General features: G+C 42.6%; 1 protein-coding gene across 1 annotated transcript; it reads left to right on the top strand.

The window, feature by feature from the left end:
• Nucleotides 1-180: 180 nt before the first annotated feature.
• Nucleotides 181-20,178, top strand: CATSPER3 (cation channel sperm associated 3). Its single transcript, XM_081035776.1, has 8 exons — nucleotides 181-1,054; nucleotides 2,496-2,649; nucleotides 14,359-14,598; nucleotides 16,606-16,788; nucleotides 17,484-17,624; nucleotides 17,969-18,088; nucleotides 18,890-19,047; nucleotides 20,002-20,178. The coding sequence occupies exons 1-8, from the start codon at nucleotides 957-959 to the stop codon at nucleotides 20,105-20,107; spliced, it is 1,200 nt and encodes a 399-aa protein (XP_080891902.1). The 5' UTR covers nucleotides 181-956; the 3' UTR covers nucleotides 20,108-20,178.
• Nucleotides 20,179-20,744: the final 566 nt, after the last annotated feature.

Here is a 20,744-nt window from a genome sequence, read left to right on the forward strand (position 1 = left end):
GAAACTGAGTAAACAAGGTGTTATTTCCTGGTTTAGCATATTGGTTACCTACAAGAGTATTTTCCTACAAGGAATGGTCACATACAATTGTTTTAGAACACGCAGGACAGCAGTGGTGGTGGGTGGTAAATCCTTTTCCTATGACCCAAGAAAGTAGATTTCCAGGAATTTGACCAATTTAGCCACTAGAAATTTAGTACAACATGGGGATATCCAGATCCCTCGGTTTTGATTTGCCTTGAAAGCCAAAGGGGTTATGAGAAGGAGAATATATGAATCCTAAGAACTGCACAGAGCAAAAATCCCTATTGCTCTTGTACCCAAAACATCTCTACCCCATGGGCTCATCCCTTACACTCTACTTAGGTGGCTCATATGTGTACATTCCATGCCCCCAATTAGCCAGTGTTGGGCAAAGGTAACCTCTGCTCCTTCTGTTTTTTGTGTTCTAGCTCCAAACCCATCACAATCTTTCCTTGTCCTTCCAGCTGTTTCTGGTCTTGTGCCTTGGGTGTGTGCTCTTAGAATCCCAGAGAACTTTGCTTTTCCCTCTTCTATGACCCTAACTTACTGTAACATATTATTAGGACCTTTATCTGTCAGGTGAGGATATTTCTTGACGAAGGAGGGGCGTTCATCTGGCTTATCTCTGGTGTCTCCCGGTTGTAACCCGAAGCTTCACAATCACGGGTGCTCATGACCCCTTTTCCTGATCTGAGATGTTCAGTCTCCTTGGGAAGATGATCTGTGCATTGATCAGCTGGATAGCTCTTCGCTCCAGGGGCCTGCAGGCTTGTAAGGTACTGGAATGCCCAATAGTGACCTCATAAAGCAAGCATTCCCCTCGTGGACTCTTCTCTGTGGCCTCTGGAATCTAGACGCCGAGGAAATCCCTAAGCAGAGATTTTCTGTTGGATGATAAAAGAAAGGAATAATAAAAACTGAAAATTTGGAAAATGTCTCAATTTTATCACCAGACCCGCACAAGAGTCATTTCTAGTTCACTGTCGGATAATGGATCATCGATGTTATGTGCGAGATTCAGGACATTTCAGTACGTATTATCTATTTCTATTGCTTATTAGGAAATGTGCCAATGGCAGTGTGGAGGCAGGGTGCCAGTGCTCTGTCAGCCCCTTCCCACAGGCAGCCATTCACTTCTCAGATTGAGGTGCACATCCTTGCTAATCTGATTTCTCTGACTAAGGTTAGTGAAGGCTCAGCCAAACATTTTGCTTCTGGCTCACTAAGTCGAACATTCAGTCACACTCATTTGACCTGTAGACTAATATTAGTTCGACTTTGTTTTGGCCTTTTTTGTTACTGTGTTAGATAATTTCAAGACTTTTAAAAATTTTTTGTAATAGACCCTATCTCAAATCAAATAATAAAAATCAGCCATTTTCTTTTTATAGATTATAAAAATATATACATTCTACTTTTTTTACTGTCATGAAAATGTTCATTTGTTACATATAAAGGGGAAAAAGTAATACTCTTTCTTTGAGAAAAATTGTGAAGTACAGATAAATATAAATTAACAGGAAAAACAATCACCTATACTCTCACCAATAACAACATTTTAGCATATTTACTGCCAAGTACTTTTCTACCTGTTTTGGCACAGTTGAGGTAATTTTGAGTAGAGAATTTTATATCTTGTTTTGTTTTTGTGTTGTGCTATCTAGTGGGTCATAAACATTTTTTTCAAATTATGAAAAATGCACAGACTTTTTTCAGTGTCTGCATAATAGTCCATGAAATGGATATGCTGTAGTTTACTTAACCGGTTTTTTTTTTTTTTTGTGAGACTTTTAAATTGTTTCCAAGTTCTCACTATTGTACATGATGCTGGGATAAACACACTTGGGAAATTTCCATTTCCCTGATTAGTAGTGCTACTGCACATTTTAGGGGAAGTTCATTGCCATTTGTATTTCTTTTATGAGGTGACTGTTTCTGCCCATTTTTTTCTTAGAGTGTTGTTTTTTTACCATTGATTTGTAAGCGCTTGTCTGGGTAATGATTTAATTATTACCCATTTTCCTTACTAGGCTGATAATGTTTAGTTTTGCTTACGTTATATCCTCAGTGCCCACTGTAATGCCTAGTGTGTAGTCGTCACTGAATAAAAACTTGTTACATGAGTAACGAAAGAGTTAAATTGTAGGGAAGGTGATGCTTTGTTTTGCTTGAGAAGGAGTACTAACTGTTCTGTTTCAGAGGTCTAGAGAGAAAGAACTGAGAAACTAAGGGACAGAGCCATTCAATAACCATACATATTAATACATAGGTGTGATACATACACATATATCATCATACATACTGGATGACTGGTCATTCAGTTAGCATTTCATTGGAAGTTTTAAGTATATATAAACTTATATTCACAGAATGGGGAAAGCAAACCTTACTCCTTAAAAGAAAAAGTATGTATTGTTTGGGGATCTAGTGTTGTTGTAAAATAATCATACCTCTTATTTAACTTTTGACAGGAGGAAAGATACTCAGTGTCGGGCATTTGTGAAAAGAATCATAACGAGTCGTCTCTTTAGGATAATTATGATTAGCACCATCTCAATGAATGCCTTTTTGGTGGTCTTGGGGACTGATTTTGAAATAAGATACAACTTGTTCAGATTTGGTGAGGTAAGCAAACAAAACGGATCCATTTTGTTTTTCTGTTTCACTTGTCTTAATTCTGAAAATGTTATAAGGATTTTAAAAGCATTTTGTTTAAGAAACTTTTCTGTAAAACAATTCTAAGGACTTTTAAAATATACTCTAAAATCTGAGAAGATGGTAGCAGCAATAGGAATGGTGACATGGTTTTTTAATTTTCCTGAATCCCCTCTTTGAAAAAGATAGAGCAACTAGATAGCAAAGTCAAAAGCAGTTGGGTGGCATTTACATCAAAACTTGTCATTAAGTTATCCTTACCAAGAGCCACAACTATATAATATTAGCTTCTGTGGGAGAGGAAGCAGTAAGAGAGAAGCAACTTGTCACATACAAGGACTCTTCACTAAGATTAATAACTGATTTCTCCTCAGAAACTCTGGAGGGCAGAAGGCAGTGAAAAGACATATTTAAAGTACAAAAGAAAAATTGTCAACCAAGAATTTTATATCCAGCAAAACTATCCTTCAAAAAATTAAGACATTCCTAGATAAACAAAAGCTGAGGAAATTTGTTGCTAGTAGACCTATTCTACAAGAAATGCTAAAGATAGTCTCTTTTAGGTGGAAATGTAACTTAAGCCATATGAAGAAATAAAGAACATTGAATAAAGAACAAAGATAACTATATAGGTAAATATGAAAGCCAGTATTACTGTATTTTTAGTTTGTAACTCCTTTTTTCTACATGGTTTAAAATATAAATGCATAGGACAATAGTTATAGATAATTAATGGACATGCAATTATACAGATGTATTTTGTGAGAACAAAAATATGAAGATGGGGATGAAGCTGTATAGGAATACCAGGCGTGCCAAAAAAATTTGTATACAAGTGGACACTTTGGGCAACGTTGCTCAAGCAGTAGTTTGCTGTAATCAGAAGTATCTGAACACTGATGGTAACCACTTTGAGCACCTCTTGTAATTGCAGAAGTCAAACATGACCTGTATTCATCTTCCGTTATTGGTATATATTATTACAAGTTTAATACAGTTTTCTTAAAATATGTATACATTTTTTGGTACACTCTGTACTACTAAAGCTACAGTTATATTAGTTAAATAGGTTGTTATAAATTTAAGAGGTTAATTGTAATCTGGAGGTTAACCACCAAGAAAATAACTAAAAATATACAGAAAAATAAATGAGAAAGGAATCAAAATTGTACCCTACAAAAAAAATCAAACACAAAAGAAAACTGTAACAGAAGAATTGAGGAACAAAAAAAATGTGACATATAATATAAAACAAATAACAAAATGGCAGAAGTATTTTCTTCCTTACCAGTAATTACTTTAAATATAAATGAATTAAACTTTCCAATTAAGACAGAATGGATCACCAAAACATCCAAATATTTGCTGTCTACAACACAGTCACTTGAGATCCAAAGATGCAAATCAGTTGAAAGTGAAAAAAAGAAAAAAGATATTCCATGCAAATAGAAACCAAAAGAAAGCTGGGTTGGCTATACTAATATCAGACAAAATAGACATTAAGGCAAACACTGTTACAAGAGACAAAGAAAGTCATTATATTATTGATAAAAGGATTAATTCATCAAGAAGGTATAAGAGGGGGCTGCCGGATGGCTCAGTTAGTTAGAGCCTGAGCTCTGAACAACAGGGTTGCCGGTTCTCCCACATGGGCCAGTGAGCTGCGCCCTCCACAACTAGATTGAAGACAATGAGCTGCTGCTGAGCTTCCGGAGGAGTGGTTGGATGGCTCAGGTGGTTAGAGCGTGAGCTCTCAACAACAAGATTTCCGGTTCGATTCCTGCATGGGATGGTGGGCTGCCCCCCCTGCAACTAAAGATTGAAAACGGCTGCTGGACTTGGAGCTGAGCTGCGCCCTCCACAACTAGATTGAAGGACGACTTGGAGCTGATGGGCCCTGGAGAAACACACTGTTCCCCAATGTTTCCCTTCCCCCACCAAAAGAAAAAAAGATATAAGAGTTTTTCTCAAGTACATGTGGGGCATTCTACAATATAGACCATATGTTAGGCCACAAAACAAGTCTCAATAAATTAAAAACTATTGAAATCATATAAAGTGTCTTCTTTGACAACAATGAAATGAAACTAGAAATCAATAACAGCAGGAAAACTGGAAAATTTTTCAAATATGTGGAAATTAACACACTTTTAAATAACAAATAGGTCAAAGAAGAAATCACAAGGGAAATTAGAAAATATTTTAAGGCAAATGAAATGAAAACACAACATAATAAAATGTGCAAGATGCAGCATAAGCAATGCTCAGAGGGAAAATTTCCCCTCTGTGCCTGCATTAGAAAAGAAGAAATCTCAAATTAACAGCCTAACTTTACACTTTAAAGAACTAGAAACAGAAAAGCAAACTAAACACAAAGTTACCAAAAGGGAGGAAATAGAAAAGATTAGAGTGAGATCAACAAAATAGAGACTAGAGAAACAATAGAGGGCTGGCCCGGTCGCTCAGGTGGTTGGAGCGAGCACCGTGCTCCTAACGCGGAGGTTGCAGGTTTGATTCCCACATGCGCCCTCTACAGCTCAGATTGTGAACAACAGCTCTCCCTGGAGCTGGGCTGCCATGAGCAGCCGGAGGTTGGCGTGGGCTGCCGCATGCTGCTGCGGGCTGCTGTGTGCTGCTGTTGGCTACTTTGTGCTGCTTTGAGCGGCTGGTGGCCAGCCAATGTGAGTGGCCAGCAGCCAGTGTGAGTGGCTGGCCGCCGACGAGAGTTGCCATGAGCTGCTGTGAGCGGCTGACCAACGGCTAGCAACCTTCGACTTGTGACCAATGACTGGAGACTGACTGCGGGGGTGGGGGTGGGAGGTGAGGATAGGGGATGGGGGGAGCGCAAGGCTCATAATACCAGCATGGGCCAGGGAGCTGTGTCCTACACAACTAGAAGGAGAAACAATGTCTTGAACTGGAGTGTGGGCGGGGGGGAGGTGGAAGAAGGGGGAAAAAATAGAAATAATAGAGAAAAATCAATAAAATCAAAATTTTGTTCTTTGATAAGATCAACAAAATTGGCAAGCCTTTAGTTAGATTGACTAATAAAAATAAGAAAAGACTCTGATTAATAATAGAAATGAAATTTGGGATATTGCTGACCCTATAGAAATAAAAAGGGTCGAAAAACTCACAGACACAGACAATAGTTTAGTGGTTACCAGAGGGTAAGAAGGGTGGGGGGTGGGAGATGAGGGTAAGGGGAATCAAATATATGGTGATGGAAGGAGAACTGACTCTGGGTGGTGAACACACAATGGGATTTATAGATGATGTAATACAGAATTGTACACCTGACATCTATGTAAATTTACTAATAATTGTCACCCCAATAAATTTAATTTGAAAAATAAATAAATAAATAAAAAAGGTCATAGGAGAAGACTATAAACGATTGTATGCAAAAAAATTAGATAACCTAGAAGAAATGGACAATTCCTAGAAACAAACCAACTACCAAACTCACTCAAGAAGAAATAGAAAACAGACATATTGTAACAGACCTATAACAAGTAAAAAGATTGAGTCATTATAAAAAAAACCTCCCAACAAAGAAATGCCCAGAACCAGATTGCTTCACTAGTTAATTTTACCTTGCATTTAAAGAAGAAAGAGCACCAGTTCTTCTCAAACTCTTCCAAAAAATAGGAGGGAATACTTCTGAACTCTTTTCATGAAGCTCGCATTACCCTGACACCAAAGATATAAGAAGAAAAAAAAGCAAAAACAGAAATATCCCATATGAATATAGATACAAAAATTCTCATTGAGATACTGACAAACTGAATCTAACAGCATACTTAAAAGGATTATACACCATGACCAAGTGGGATTTATCCCAGGAATTCAAGGTTCAATATATGAAAATCAATGTAATACATCAATAGAATGAAGGAGAACATCCACATGATTACCAGTTGATGTTAAAAAAAGCATTTGACAAAATCCAACAACCTTTCATGATTAAAACATACTAGAAATAGAGGGAAATTCCTTAACCAGATAATAGATATTTATAAAAAAAATTCACAGTTAACATCTCCTAATATCAGGAACAAGACAAAGGTCCCTGCTTTCACCATTATTCAACATTGTATTATACTTGGAGTTCTAACCAGAGCAATTAGGCAAGGAAAAGAAATAAAAGGTCTCCAATTGGAAAGGAAGAGCTGAAATTATCGTTATTCACAGATAACTTGAACTTATATGTAGAAAATCCTAAAGAACACACACACACACACACACACACACACACACACACTCCCATTAGAACTCTTAAACAAATTCAGCAAAATTGCAGGATACAAAGTCAACAGCAGAAATCAGTTGCATTGCTATACACGAATAATGAACAATCTGAAAAGAAGTTAACAAAGTTCCATTTCCAATAGCATTCCAAAATAATAAAACACTCGGGAACAAATTTATCCAAGGAGATGAAAGATGTGTATGCTGAGAATTATAAAACACTGCTGAAAGAGATTAAATAAAACCTAAATAAATGGGAAGACCCCGCATTTATTGATTAGAAGACTTGTTAATACTTGTTAAGACTATCCAAAAGTGATCTACAAATTCAGTGCAATCCTTATCAAAATTTTAACAGCGTTTTATTAAAAAAATAAAATTGAAAAGCAGATCCTGAAATTTGGAAGTGCAGGGGGCCCTGAATAGCCAAAACAATACTGAAAATGATGGACAAAGTTGGAGGACTTACACTTTCTGACTTCTAAACTTACTACAAAGGTACAGTAATTAAACACTGTGGTACTGGCATAAGGATAGACATAGACCTATGGATTAGAATTGAGATTCCAGAAATAAATCCAAATATCTATGGCCAACTGATTTTCAACAAGGGTGCTAACACCATTCAGGGGGGGAAGAATTGTCTCTTTGTCACATTGTGCTGGGACAACTTGATATCTGCTTGCAAAAAAGTAACGTTGGACCCCTGTATATATACCATATACAAATGTTAACTCAAAATGGATCAACATCCTAAATGTAAAAGCTAGAACTCTTAAAATGAGGGTATATCTTCATGACCTTGGATTTGGAAATGTATTCTTAGATATGATACCAAAAGCACAGGCAACAAAAGAAAAAAAAAAGATAAATAGGACTTCATAAAAATAAAAAATATTTGTGAATCTAAGGACAATATCAGGAGAGTGAAAAGATAACCCATACAGAATGAAAGAAAATACTTGCGAAGCATATATCTGATAAGGGATTAGTATCCAGAATATATAATAAACTTCCATAATTCAACAGCAACAGCATAACATAAATAACCCAATTCAAAAATGGGCAAAGGACTTGAGTAGAGACTTCTCTAAAGAAGATACGCAAATAACCAATAAGTCCATGAAAAGATGCTCAACATCATTAGTCATTAGGGAAATGCAAACCAAAGCCACAATGAAGTACAACTTCACACCCATTAAGGACAGCTATTATGAAAACAAAAATAAACATAAAATAAAATAGGAAATGACAGGTTTGTGTGAGGATGTGGAGAAATTAGGACCCTTGTACATTGTTGGTGGGAATATAAAATCATACAGCCACTATAGAAAACAGTTTGGCAGTTCCTCAAAAAATTAAACATAGAATTACCATATGATCCAGCAATTCCACTTCTAGGTGTATACCAAAAAGAAATGAAAATAGGGACGCAAGCAGGTATTTGTACACCCATGTTCATTGCAGCATTATTCACAATAGCCAAAAGGTGGAAGCAACCCAAGTGTCTTATCAACTGATGAATGGATAAATGAAATGCGGTATATACAATGGAATATTATTCAACCTTAAAAAGAATGAAATTGTGGTACATGTCACAGTGTGGATGAAAACTTTATGCTAAGTGAAATAAACCAGACACAAAAGGGTAAATATTGTATGGCTCTACTTATATGAAGTACCTAGAACAGGCAAATTCAACACACAGAAAGTAGAGTTTACTAGGAGCAGGGGGGAGAGAAGATAAACTGTATTGTTTATTGGGTCCAGAGTTTCTATTTGAGATGATGAAATAGTTCTGGAAATGGATAGTGGTGATGGTTGCACAATATTGTAAATGTAGTTAATTCTACTAATTAATTGTACACCTAAAAATGGTTAAAAACGACAAATTTAATGGTATGTATATTTTACCACAATCAAAAAACAAAGGTAATAAATACTCAAAACTAACCCCCTCCTTGAATTCTACAGTTTAAAATGATGAATTGTATGGTACATAAATTATACCTTAATTTTAAAAATTAACAAGCTGACCTATTGGAAAAGAGCAACAGAATAGAATCAAAAAAGAAGGAAAAGGGAAGGAAAAAAGGAGAGCAGACAAAAAGGAAATAGTAAAGAAAAGAACAAAAATGAATGAAACAGAAAACAAAGATTAGGTAGAAAGTATCAACAAAGCCAATAGTTAGGACTTAGAAAATAATTATAAAATAACTTTCTTCATGAGACAAGCAAGATAAATGGCCCTGGATCATGTTAAGAATTAAAAAGGGAAATTACAGATACAGTTGACATCAGAACACTAATAATTTTATGTCCATAAATTTGAAAACCTAGCTGAAATAAGACAACTTTCTAGAAAAAAAATTACAAAATTGACTCAATAAAAAAGCAAAAACCTGAAGTACTCTTTATATGTTCATATGTCTTTTAATGGCTACAAAATATTGAATAAATAGTTAAACTTTTTCATCTCCCAAAACAGACTAACCTGGACCAGATGGTTTTATATTCATGGAAGATGTGATTCCAAACATATAAAACACTTTCAGTAATTAGACAAATGAGTATATCTGTCCTGCCCACAGACTGTTTATTTATTTATTTACTTAAATTTTATTGGGGAATATTGGGCGACAGTGTGTTTCTCCAGGAAGTTGTCCTTCAATCTAGTTGTGGAGGACACAGCTCAGCTCCAAGTCCAGTCGTCGTTTTCAATCTTAGTTTCAGGGGGTGCAGCCCACCACCAACCCATGAGGGAATTGAATTGGCAACCTTGTTGAGAGCTCAGGCTCTAACCAACTGAGCCATCCGACCGCCCCCAGATAATTTATTTTGTAAACCTTCTTGTCAAAACTAGAGAAGGATAGTATGAAAAAGGAAAATGACACCCAATTGGACACAAAAACTCCAAACAGAATATTAGGAACTGAATTTTTAAAATGTATAAAAAAGATAATATACCAGGTTGATTTTCTTCAGGATTGTAAGAGAAAAATCTACACATTTTATTAACCAGCTTAAAATATTAAAAGAGAAAAAAACCCTCTAAGATCATTTCAAGAGATGCAGAAAAAAAGTTTATTATGATTATTCTTCATTATAAAAATTTAGCAAACTAGGAATAGAAAGGATTTATTTTAAACCTGATTAAGGGTGCCTAAGAAAACCCTATATCATATTCATACTTAATGGTGAAACTTTAGCAGTATTCCCTTTAAAGTGTAGTCCAGTCACTATAGATAAGATTTGTATTAGAGTCTCAGCCAATGTATAAGGAAAAAAAATAAAAAGCATTAAGGATTAGAAATAAAGTTTAAAAAACTGTCATTATTCACAGGTGATATGATTTTTACATAGGAATGCCTCAATAAATCTGAAAAAAATTAATAAAGTTAATAAATAAGTCCAGCAAGTTTGCTGGATAAATGATTAATAAATAAAATTAATTATATCTAATATATCAGCAACAAAAAAGATAGCACTTCTAATAACAAAATATAAAAAGTATTTAGAGGCAAATCTAATAAAAGATTAGTGTGATCTTTAAGGAGAAAAAAATAAAAATGTGTAAAGGTTGTTAAGAAGACATAAAGAAATGGAAAGATATATCAGATCATGAATTGAAAGGCTCAGTTTCTTAAAGATGCAGTCTCCCCCAATTAATCTGCCAGGGGTGCCAAAAAATGCATACAAGTGGACACTTTGGTCAACATTGCTCAAGCAGTAGTTCGCCATAGTCAGAAGTGTCTGGACACTGATGATAACTACTTGAGCACCTCTTATAATTGCAGAAGTCAAACGTGACTTGTATTCATCTTTTGTTATTGGTATATATTGAGCATTACAATTTTAATAGTTTTCCTTTCTTAAAATGTGTATACATTTGGGGCAGCTAGATGGCTCAGTTGGTTAGAGCACGAGCTCTTAAGTGTTGCTGGTTCAGTTCCCACGTGGGCCAGTGAGCTGCGCCCTCCACAACTAGATTGAAGGACAACGACTTGGAGATGATGGGCCATGGAGAAACATACTGTTCCCCAATATTCCCCACTAAAAATTAAAAAAAAAAACCTGTGTATACATTTTTTTGGCACCCTGTATATAAAATCAATGCAATTCAATAAAAAGTCTGGAAGGATTTTTTTGTGGGTTGCCAAAAGTTGATGCCGACATTTAGATAAAAGAATGAAACACAAAGAAAATCCAAGATGATTTTGAAAGATAAAAGGGGAGAAGACTTGACTTATCAGTTAATAAGATCTTTATAAAGCCTTAGTGAGTAAGTAGGGTAGGTTATGATGCTCTACAGACAAATCGGCCAGTGGGACAGGAGACGGTGCTCAGAAACAGACCTTCGCTTGTATGGAAACATGGTACCTGTCAGGTGGCATTGCGAGCAGTGGTGAAAGGATAGCTTCTTCGTGAAATCGTGCTAGGAAGATTGATTGTGTATATGGAGAAAAAATACAATTGAATCACAGCACGCACAGCTGGATTAAAGACCTAACTTGAAAAATGCAACTTTAAACTGCTTCAAGAACATTTATATGTTCTCAGGAGGGAAAGGTATTCTTAACATACAAAATACATAAACCATGAAGGAAAAGTTTGGTTAATTTGATTCACTTAAAATTTTAAATGTCTGTTCATCAAAAAGATCATTAAAGAAGTAAAAAGATAAGTCAGTATGGATGATATTTTCAACACATATAACAGGTAAAGGATTAGGATAAAATATATGAAATATTGATTGTCTTCCAAATCAATAAGAAAAAGACAAAACAGTCCAGCAGAAAATCTGGCAAAAGATTAGAAACAGCCAATTTACAATTTAAACATATAAAAGATGCCAAACTTCATTAATAATTAGACAAGTATTAATAACTGACAATTTAAAAAATAAGATACCATTTCATATTCATCAGATTGACGAAAAGTAAGTCCATCAGTAGGAAGTGTTGGTAAGCACGTCAAACAATAGGAATATTGCTGATATTAAAGTAAATTGGTTCAGTAGGTTCAGAAAACAATTGGGCATCATTTAGTGAAGTTGAAAATGCTCATATCCTATTGCCCAGTAATTCCACTCCTAGGTATATGAGGGAGAGAAACTTTACATACGTGTACAATAAAATGTATAAGAATCGCTCAAACTTTTTCTACTATCATACTGTTTGCGATAGTAAACAAAAATTACCAACAAGCTAAATATCACTCCGCAGGAACTGGATTAGTAAATGGTAATGTTTTCATAAGTGGAGTTGCCAAATAGTGAAACAGTAAACTAGGTTTACACATATGAACATGGATGAATCTCATAAACCTAATTTTAAATGAAGGAAAAAAACCCCAAATTTCCAAAGAATAAGTTAGCATATATGGCATTTATGTAATGCATAAGACTGCAAAACAATGCCATGTATTTTTAGGGATACAAATGTGGTAAAAGTATAAAATACTCGAGCATGACACACTCCAGATTTGCAATAGGATTACCTTTGTGGAAAGGGAAGGAGATTTGAATCCTGAAAGCTCCGCAAGAGACTCTGCCTGTAATGATAACACCTGATTTCTTAAGCTGGGTGGTAGTGTGTGGTAGTTCATTATATTATTTGCATACCTTCTTGTGTGTCATAAATGTTACAAAGTAGTTTTAAAAAGTATATGCAAATGGTTGCAATGTCAGGACCACAAATACAAGTATACAAGAAAAACAAAAATGGCAGCTGCCCTAATGCTATCCAAATAGATAGTTGTGGCTTGAGTTACAATTTCTAGTGACAGCATCTGACATATATTCAAAAAGTGGTGTCTCTCAGAAGTGTCCCATCATTGCTGCTTGCAAAGGACAGGTGGAATCTGTCCTCTTCAACTCCACACTGTCCCCCCATCAAATGCAACTGAATCTTGGTTCTCTTGTAGAAGTAATTCTATTGCCTCCTCCCTAACCCACCTTCCAGTTGCCATGCTTGCAGCGCCCCTACAGTCTCTTTTCCTCAGAGATCTCTTTAAAATGTAAATCAGTTCATGTCACACTTTACTCCAAATTCTTCAAGGCTGAGATTAAAATTCAGAGCCCTCACCAGGCCTCCCAAGGCCTGGGGTCAGCCTCCATCTCCTGCCCTGCTCTCCCCTTCTGTATTCCAGCCTTGCTGACTTTGCTGTTCCTTAAGTAACCCCTTTCTTGCCTTAGGGCCCTCATGCTTGCTATTGGGAAGCATTCTCTCGGTTTTTATTACGGCTTTATCCTGGCTTCAGTGGGGCCTCCACTGACCACCTTTTCTAAAATAGCTGCCACAACTGCCTCTCCCGCACCTGACCAGTCCCCTTATCCCCCTTGGCTAGTTCATGTTCCTTCCAATCTGCTGTTATATTATATTTGAATTTGTTTAAGCATTTATTTCTGAGGGCTGGACATTTTCTATCTTATTCATCGTTGCATTTCTCAGTGCCTGAAATGGTGCCTTCTTGGCACACAATAGATATTCAGTCAAACCTTCAATGTATGAATGCATTGATGATAAGGAAAAACTCAGATGACTCAAAAAGTACCTTGTGGTAAAAGCTAAGCCACTGGAGTTATAGATGCAGGAGAAGAATTTGAAAAAGATTGTTTCATAAAGTATAAAAGTGGAAAGATTGTTTCATAAAGTACCATGTTTCCCCGAAAATAAGACCTAGCCAGACAATCAGCTCTAGTGTGTCTTTTGGAGTAAAAATTAATGTAAGACCAGGTCTTATTTTACTATAATATAAGACTGGGTATAATATAATATAGTGTCATGTCATGTCATATCATATATCATATCATATCATATCATATATCATATCATATCATATCCCTGGTCTTATATTAATTTTTGCTCCAAAGGTGCATTAGAGCTGATTGTCCTGCTAGGTCTTATTTTCGGGGAACCAGGGTATAAAAGTGGAAAATAGCAGAATATTCTTTAGAAACATTGACTGATTTTCAAGTATGTGTGATTAATTAGAGTAAATATAAGTAGTTAAGTGTTTTATCTGTACTTCTCAAAGTTTGGAAATTCAGGTTGGCCAGAAAGCTCTTGGGATCTTGTCTCTGGGGAACTTGACCTTCAGCTTGCCTGCCCTATTGAGTTGCCTTATATGGGGCCTATCTAGTCACTCAGCCTGTGGGTCAGTCAGTCATTCCCAAGTACACTGGGTTAAACCTAGCTCTAGGCTTAGGGCCATGGGGTAGGGAAGACACAGAAGGCGAGGGGAACCAGGCACAATGTATGTGTGCTGTGAGCCAGGGACTCGGCCTGGATTTCTCCCTCATGTGGGACTTAGGAGCCCCCACACCCTGGCCAGCACACACCTGACGGGTGGCCCAGGTAGGGAAAGGGCCAGGCCCATAGGGCTCTGCAGCTTGGTCTGAGCCTCCAAACCTCGCCACCCCTGCAGCTCGCGGAGATCATTTTCGTGGCCATCTATAGCGCCGAGTTCTACATGAAGCTCTACGTGGAGCCCATCAACTACTGGAAGGATGGTTACAACCTGTTAGATGTGTCGGTTATCATCATCCTCTCGATCCCCTACAGTCTCCGCAAGGTCAAGGGCGAGCACTACCCCTATCTGCACATTGCCGACGGCTTGCAGTCCCTGCGTATCCTCAAGCTTATCACTTACAGCCGTGGCATCCGGGTGAGTAATCTGCGGGCGCTGTGCTTCTGGGAGTGCAGGAGGCAGGGCCCATCTTCCCATCAGCCCCTGATGAGATGATAATTCTACTGGCATCAGGTATCGAGTCCTACTGTGTGGCAGGTTGATCTTTACTTATATTCTCTCACTTAATCTTAAAACAATTGTAGGAAAGGTATATTAGCTCCATTTTACAGATGAAGCAATTGAGGCTCAAGGCCACTCAGCAGTTAGATGCCAGAGCTGAGATATGAAAGGTGTGTCTGACGCTAGAGGCCACTTGAAAATTTCCTCTCTCCCATGCTGCAAAGTGTACCCTCTTCTTATGGCACAGACTCTTCAAAGTACATATCCTGGAGTCTGCAGCCTTTTGGTGGCCCTGGCAACTCACTGCTTTCCCCAAATAGCTAAAAGCTGCTTCTTCTTTTCATGGGAATAGTCTCAGTGCTTTGTCCAGGCAGCTCTGGAAATGCTGCTCCTGCTGAGAAGTCATGGGGTGACCCCCAGAGCTGACCCAACCATACCCTTAGGCATTTGGCCGGGTAACAGGATGTTCACCCTGGCGCTGCATGCAGAGTCCATGCCGGGGCTAGTTTAGACCCATTTGACCAGTCAGGGTGTGTCAGCCTGTTCTGCTGAGACTTTGCTTCTAGCCTAGCCTGGCTGTCGGTCTAGGGCCAAAGCCTCTTGTCGGGAAACCACATGGGCTTCCAGCGAGCATGACCTCTTCTCCATTGCCCTTTTCAAGGCTGCTTGGCTTTGACCTTGGGTAGCGCTGGGCCTGCAGCTGTCCTGCAGGTGGGGCTTCTCCCCCACCCTCCTACGGTGGGTCAGCTTCCACCACCTGTGCAGACCTCTTTTGCAGATGGCATACCATGCAGCAATGGTCACCTCTCAGTCTTAGTCATTCTTGGGAAAGAAGTTGTGTCTCGGTCTCAAAGGGAGTGAGGCAATTTTCACATCTCAGCTCTCTTGGAATTAATCCCCAAACACTTATTTTCTTCCCCCAAGGAGAGGAGGGAGGCATTCGGCATGTGTACATCCCTGCAGGCAGCTGCCAAACCAGTGCCCGTGGAGGGCAGCCCGGTGCTCTTGGGTTGTCGCTCTGCTTCCCAAATTACCCCAAACTGTCCAGACTTCACTGTCCTGTGTCCCAGGTCCACCAAGCACCTTCTTTCCTAGTGTTAAGCCAGTAAACAGTTTCTTGGCTTAGAAAATGGGGTAGTCTTAGTGGTTGAAAGTGGTGGCATGAGGCAAAGGGCTTGAGCGTTGGGGCAGTTCTGCCAGTGTATTGGAGTGTGACCTTGGCCAAGCCATTTTGCGTCTCTGAGCCTCTGATCCCTCTTCTTGAAATGAGAAGAATGATAACACTTACCTACCTGGAAATGATGTCTGTGGTATGTATTGCGCACCTACTACATGCTAGACTCCTGGGCATGAAGACTGAATGACGAGGAGCCATACACTGGGTAATGTAGTGGGAGGTAGGACAAATGTCCATTTCATGGGGGGAAGGCTGAAGTCACAAGTTCAGACCTGCCTGGGAAATGGGCTCCAGAAAGAATGACAAGCCATGTTCCTCTCAGTTCTGTTTATTCCCACTCCCAGAGTGGCTCCCCTACTCCTCCTGGGCCTGGAAGAGCACTCAGAGCTGGCCCTCAGTGAGACGTAGGAGCAGGACACCTTGGCATGACCGTGGAGCCAGGCAGGGGTTCAGGTGGAGTGGTTAGTGGCGCTGATGAGGAGGCTACCCCAGACCCGAGGCAGCATGCAGGATCTGCCCCAGGTGATGGAGGGTCGAGCGGGCCAGGCATCCTAACTGCTAGACTGGTCCAGCCCTCATGCTGGGCAGAACCCTCCCTCCCTCCCTCCAACCATTCATCGAGCGTCTACCACATACCAGGCAGGGCCCAGGATGCTGGGGACAGCTGGGTGTGGGCAGACTGGGCCTCGGTCCCCCGAGCCCCGCCTGCCTGCAGCCTTGCCCAGTCCCATGCCGCTGCTTTGCAGACGCTCATCACGGCCGTGGGGCAGACAGCCTACACCGTGTTCTCCGTGCTCATCCTGCTCTTCATCCTCATGTACACCTTCGCTCTCCTGGGCTACTCCCTGTTTGGGATCACGGGCCAGGGTGACCTGAATAACTGGGGGAACCTGGCTGTAGCCTTCTTTACCCTCTTCAGCTTGGCCACGGTACAGTATTTGGGAGCAGTGGGGGTGGGGGAGGGGCTTGGAGCAGGCGCCCCCAGTTGGTGGAGTGTGTGGATGGGCTGGGCGTGGCCTGGGGGTCGGGTGCTTGGCTGGGCCGGGGAAGCTGAGGCCGGCCTCCAGACTCAGCAAAGGCTAGTGTCCTGGCCAGGGGTCCATCTCCGTCTCTAATCCTGGGAGTCCCTAGAGCATTCCCATTTGTCCCACAGGGTTGTACAACTTTCAGGGCATTCTCAAAAGATAATTCGTTTGAATTAAATTTAATTTAGAAGTGAAATCCATGTCACATAGCTTTTTTGGAAACAGACTATCACAAATCTACCCAGAATAAGCCTGCAAAGCCCAAGTCTGGAAGTCGAGACTCTGTTGGACTCTGGAAAGATCGGGGTCTTTCCAAAGGAGGGACTGGCAGAGAGATAATCCTTTTGGGGAAGGACAAGAGGCGTTTTGGAAAAGAGCCCCCAGGGAACCTTGGCCAGAAGTACCTGCCCCCCCCCACCCCCCGCCCCGTGGGGTCCTGGATCCCCAGGTCACCATGAATGCACTGGGGTTAGTGGAATGGGGGGCTACGGAGGGGGGCAGAGCCAGCTCCTCAGGTGTGTGGGGGTTGCCCTAGAGCAGGAGGCCTACCCCGCTTACCAGGGCCGTGGCACCCAGCACGCCCTCCCCTGTCTGAGCAGTTTGATGGCTGGACGGACCTGCAGCAGCAGCTGGACGACCAGAATTTTGCTCTGAGCCGGGCGTTCACCATCATCTTCATCTTGCTTGCAAACTTCATCTTCCTCAGCATGTTTGTGGGCGTGATGATCATTCACACGGAGGTGAGCCTGTGTGTAAGGGCCGGGGCTTGGCCTAAGCCTAAGCGTGGCAGGTGGGGCTCTGGGCTGAGTCTCCAGGGAGGACCCCGAGCTTGTGCCCTGATGTGGAGGGAAGGCGGCCAGGTGGGCCCAGCCTGTCCCAGTCCAGTTCTCCCTGAGCCGGTGACTTTCCCTGCCTCATGATGGTGGCCAGCAGGACACTGGCAGCTTGAGCTGGGGGCCAGTCTGTATGGAGGGGGGCCTCCTGCTGAGGGGACTGAGCAGCCGCGCAAGGCTAGGGAAGAAGAAAGGCAGGGTGGGGGGGGTGCCGCGAGCACCCTCCCCTTGCCTTATCCCCCGCTCTCCAGGACTCCATAAAAAAGTTTGAGCAGGAGCTGAGGCTGGAGAGGCACATGACAGTCATGGAGGAGAAGCAGGTGATTGTGAAGCGGCAGCAGGAGGAGGTCAGCAGGCTGATGCAGACACAGGTGGGTCATCTCCACAGGCAGGTGGGCCGACAGAGACGGCAGTCAGGGCTGAAGGGATGGTCCGGCAGGTGGCCTCAGGGAAGGCAGGGTTCTACCCCCTGTATTTTCTAGAGTCAGGCTTTATTCTCTGCGTTTGTGCATTTCTCTGGGCCTCTTAGAGTGACTATAAAATCTCCCTCCGTCACGGGCAAAGCTGCACCGCGGGACGCTTTGCCTGGAGTGCTCGGGGGGGTGTCAGGCAGCCGTGGTCCTGTCCACCGAGTGCGTGAGGCCACAGAGCCCCCGACAAGGTGTTACTAACCTTGTTTTCTCTAACCCAGAGCGAGAATGAGCACAACAGGCTGGAGATTTTCTGTCAGACATAATCCTGCTGTGAAGGGCTGGGTGTCTTTTCAGCCTACGTGCTGAGCTCCCCATGCTGTTCTGCCGGGTCTTGCACTGCTGCTCCCTTCCTGCCCCTGTGGCCACCGCATCCCTCCTCAGCCTCCTCTCTGCGGGACACACCTGTCTGTCTTGACTGTGCCCCGGGTTTTGTCCAGGGCAGGTGAGGCCATGCCGAGCCACGCTCAGGCTCTCACTGGTTCCTTCCTGTGCCATCTGTCCTCGTGTCAGATGGAGGCTGACAAGGCTGCCTTGGGCAGGGGGTGTCCCGGCTCAGAAGTGACACCCTGTGATTAGGCTCAGGACTCACCCTGGGGCCAGGGTCAGCCCTCTGCCTGGGCCTTTGTGGAGGGTCCCCAGGACTCTGTGCATCTTGTCACCTCCTCCTCGTCACTGATCTCTTTATACTTCCTTGTCTAGAAAAACACTGACTACAAAAGTTTCAGTGAACTGGTGGAGAACTTCAGGAAGACCCTGCGGCACACGGACCCCATGGTCTTGGATGATTTTGGCACTAGCCTTCCCTTCATCGACATCTACTTGTCCACGCTGGACAACCAGGACACTACTATCTACAAGTGAGTCCCAACCCCAGGACCCTGGCCCAAGGACACCAAGCCTTTCCTGGTCCCCTGACTTCTTTGAGGGCAAGGCCATGTCAGGTGCCCTGGGAGAGCACGGGGGCGGGGGGCAGGGGTGTGCAGGGTTGGTGGAGCGAAGCCCTTCTTGGAGGTGTAGGATTCCATGTGTGCACAGGGGCTGGCCGCTGTGTGCACAGGCCCGTGGCCGGGGCCCTCTGCTCCTCTGCCCTTCCCCAACCCGCCCTGACCTGTATTTAAATGCTGGCTGCTTTGGCTCTCCAGGCCTCTCCTTACTAATCCTTTTCAGAGGGCAGAGAAAAGAGCACTGGCTGGCGAATCAGGAGCTGAGATTCCTGGCCTCGTGCTGCCACCACCTTCCTCTGTGACTCTGGGCAAGTCCCTGCCCATTTTCCACGTGTCACATGAGGGGCTGCTGGGCTGATTCTAAAACCAGTGTGTGCTTGGGCTGTGCTCAGTGTAAGTTCGCTGGGGTTTGAATGGGCCAGTGCTGCAAGAAGTGGCAGGGCATGGGCACGCAGGAGCCACAGTGGGCTCTGGAACAAGGAAGGACACGATTAGCCTGGCTTCTTGACCAAAGCCTTTGGAGGGCTTCATGGACTGGAGGAACTAAAAGGAGGGGCCAGAGAACACCACTCGGGGCCCCAGTGTGGGCCAGGCAGTGTCTGGTCACCTCCACACAGTTATCTCACTCAGCCCAGGAGTTTGTTGGCTCCAACTTGACGCAGGTGGTGAAATAACTTACTCCAGGGGCCACAGGTAGAGTGGCAGACCCAGAGTCCAACCCAGCTGATCGGGCTCTGGAGTCCCTGCTCTTCCCTAACCCTACACCTGCCAGGTGTGCTTTATGTGCAGGTGTAAGCATGTGATGGGCGGGGCCTGCGTGCCACGGAGCCCACCTGAGCTCAGGACCTTCTCCTGCTCCAATTTCAGGCTTCAAGAGCTCTACTACGAGGTCGTGCACACTCTCGGCCTGATGTTGGAAGACCTGCCCCAGAAGAAACAGTCCCGCTCCTCAGACAAGGTCGACAAGAAGTAGCCAGCCATGGACACACAGGCACCGAGGGCCTCGAAGGCTGTGACGGGGCCACATTAAACACAGGCTTTCTGAGTTGGCCTCTTTATGGCTGTTGTGATCATGGCGTTTCCCTACCTTTGGGGGTTGGGTCTGGGTAGGTGTCCTTGAAGCCTGATTCCCCGAACCACCCACTGCCACACACACACAAGATGCAGTTAGACCTTGGGAGTGGGGAGACGGAGGCTCAAGACTCGCCCTGGATAGAGGCCATATTCAGGGGCCACGCTGGCTCTCTCCTCCCTTGACTCCCAATAGCAAATGGCCACTGTGCTTCTGGGGAAGCTGCCTGAGGACCCCGAACCAAGAAGGGCCTCTAACAGCCCCCTAAGAGTGTGTGGCTCCTTTGAGCTGGTGTGGCCTGCTTCCCTGTTGGAATCCCTTCTGGGCTCATCTGGAGGGTGCCCCACATCTGGCAAGCTATCTCTGCCATGGGGATCCCTCTTTAGAAGTCTACTGTGCTTTCCCCTCGGCTCACAGTGGTCATGGTACTCCCAGGGGTGCAGCCGTGGCTGGCAGCACTGTTGTGTGGGCACCAGGCTCAGGGTGGGCTGCCCTAGGGGAGTTGCCTACAGGCAATGCCAGGGCACCTCATACGGGG

Source organism: Rhinolophus hipposideros (genome assembly GCF_964194185.1).
Source record: "Rhinolophus hipposideros genome assembly, chromosome: 23".
Lineage (NCBI taxonomy): Eukaryota > Metazoa > Chordata > Mammalia > Chiroptera > Rhinolophidae > Rhinolophus > Rhinolophus hipposideros.

What these genes read in the sequence shown, in the direction of transcription:
- CATSPER3 (XM_081035776.1), top strand. Translation starts at nt 957, where the DNA reads ATGTCTCAATTTTATCACCAGACCCGCACAAGAGTCATTTCTAGTTCA. An exon ending in CTTACAGCCGTGGCATCCGG is followed by an intron (nt 14,599 to 16,605) that starts GTGAGTAATCTG and finishes GCTGCTTTGCAG; the next exon opens with ACGCTCATCACGGCCGTGGG. An exon ending in TGATGATCATTCACACGGAG is followed by an intron (nt 17,625 to 17,968) that starts GTGAGCCTGTGT and finishes CCCGCTCTCCAG; the next exon opens with GACTCCATAAAAAAGTTTGA.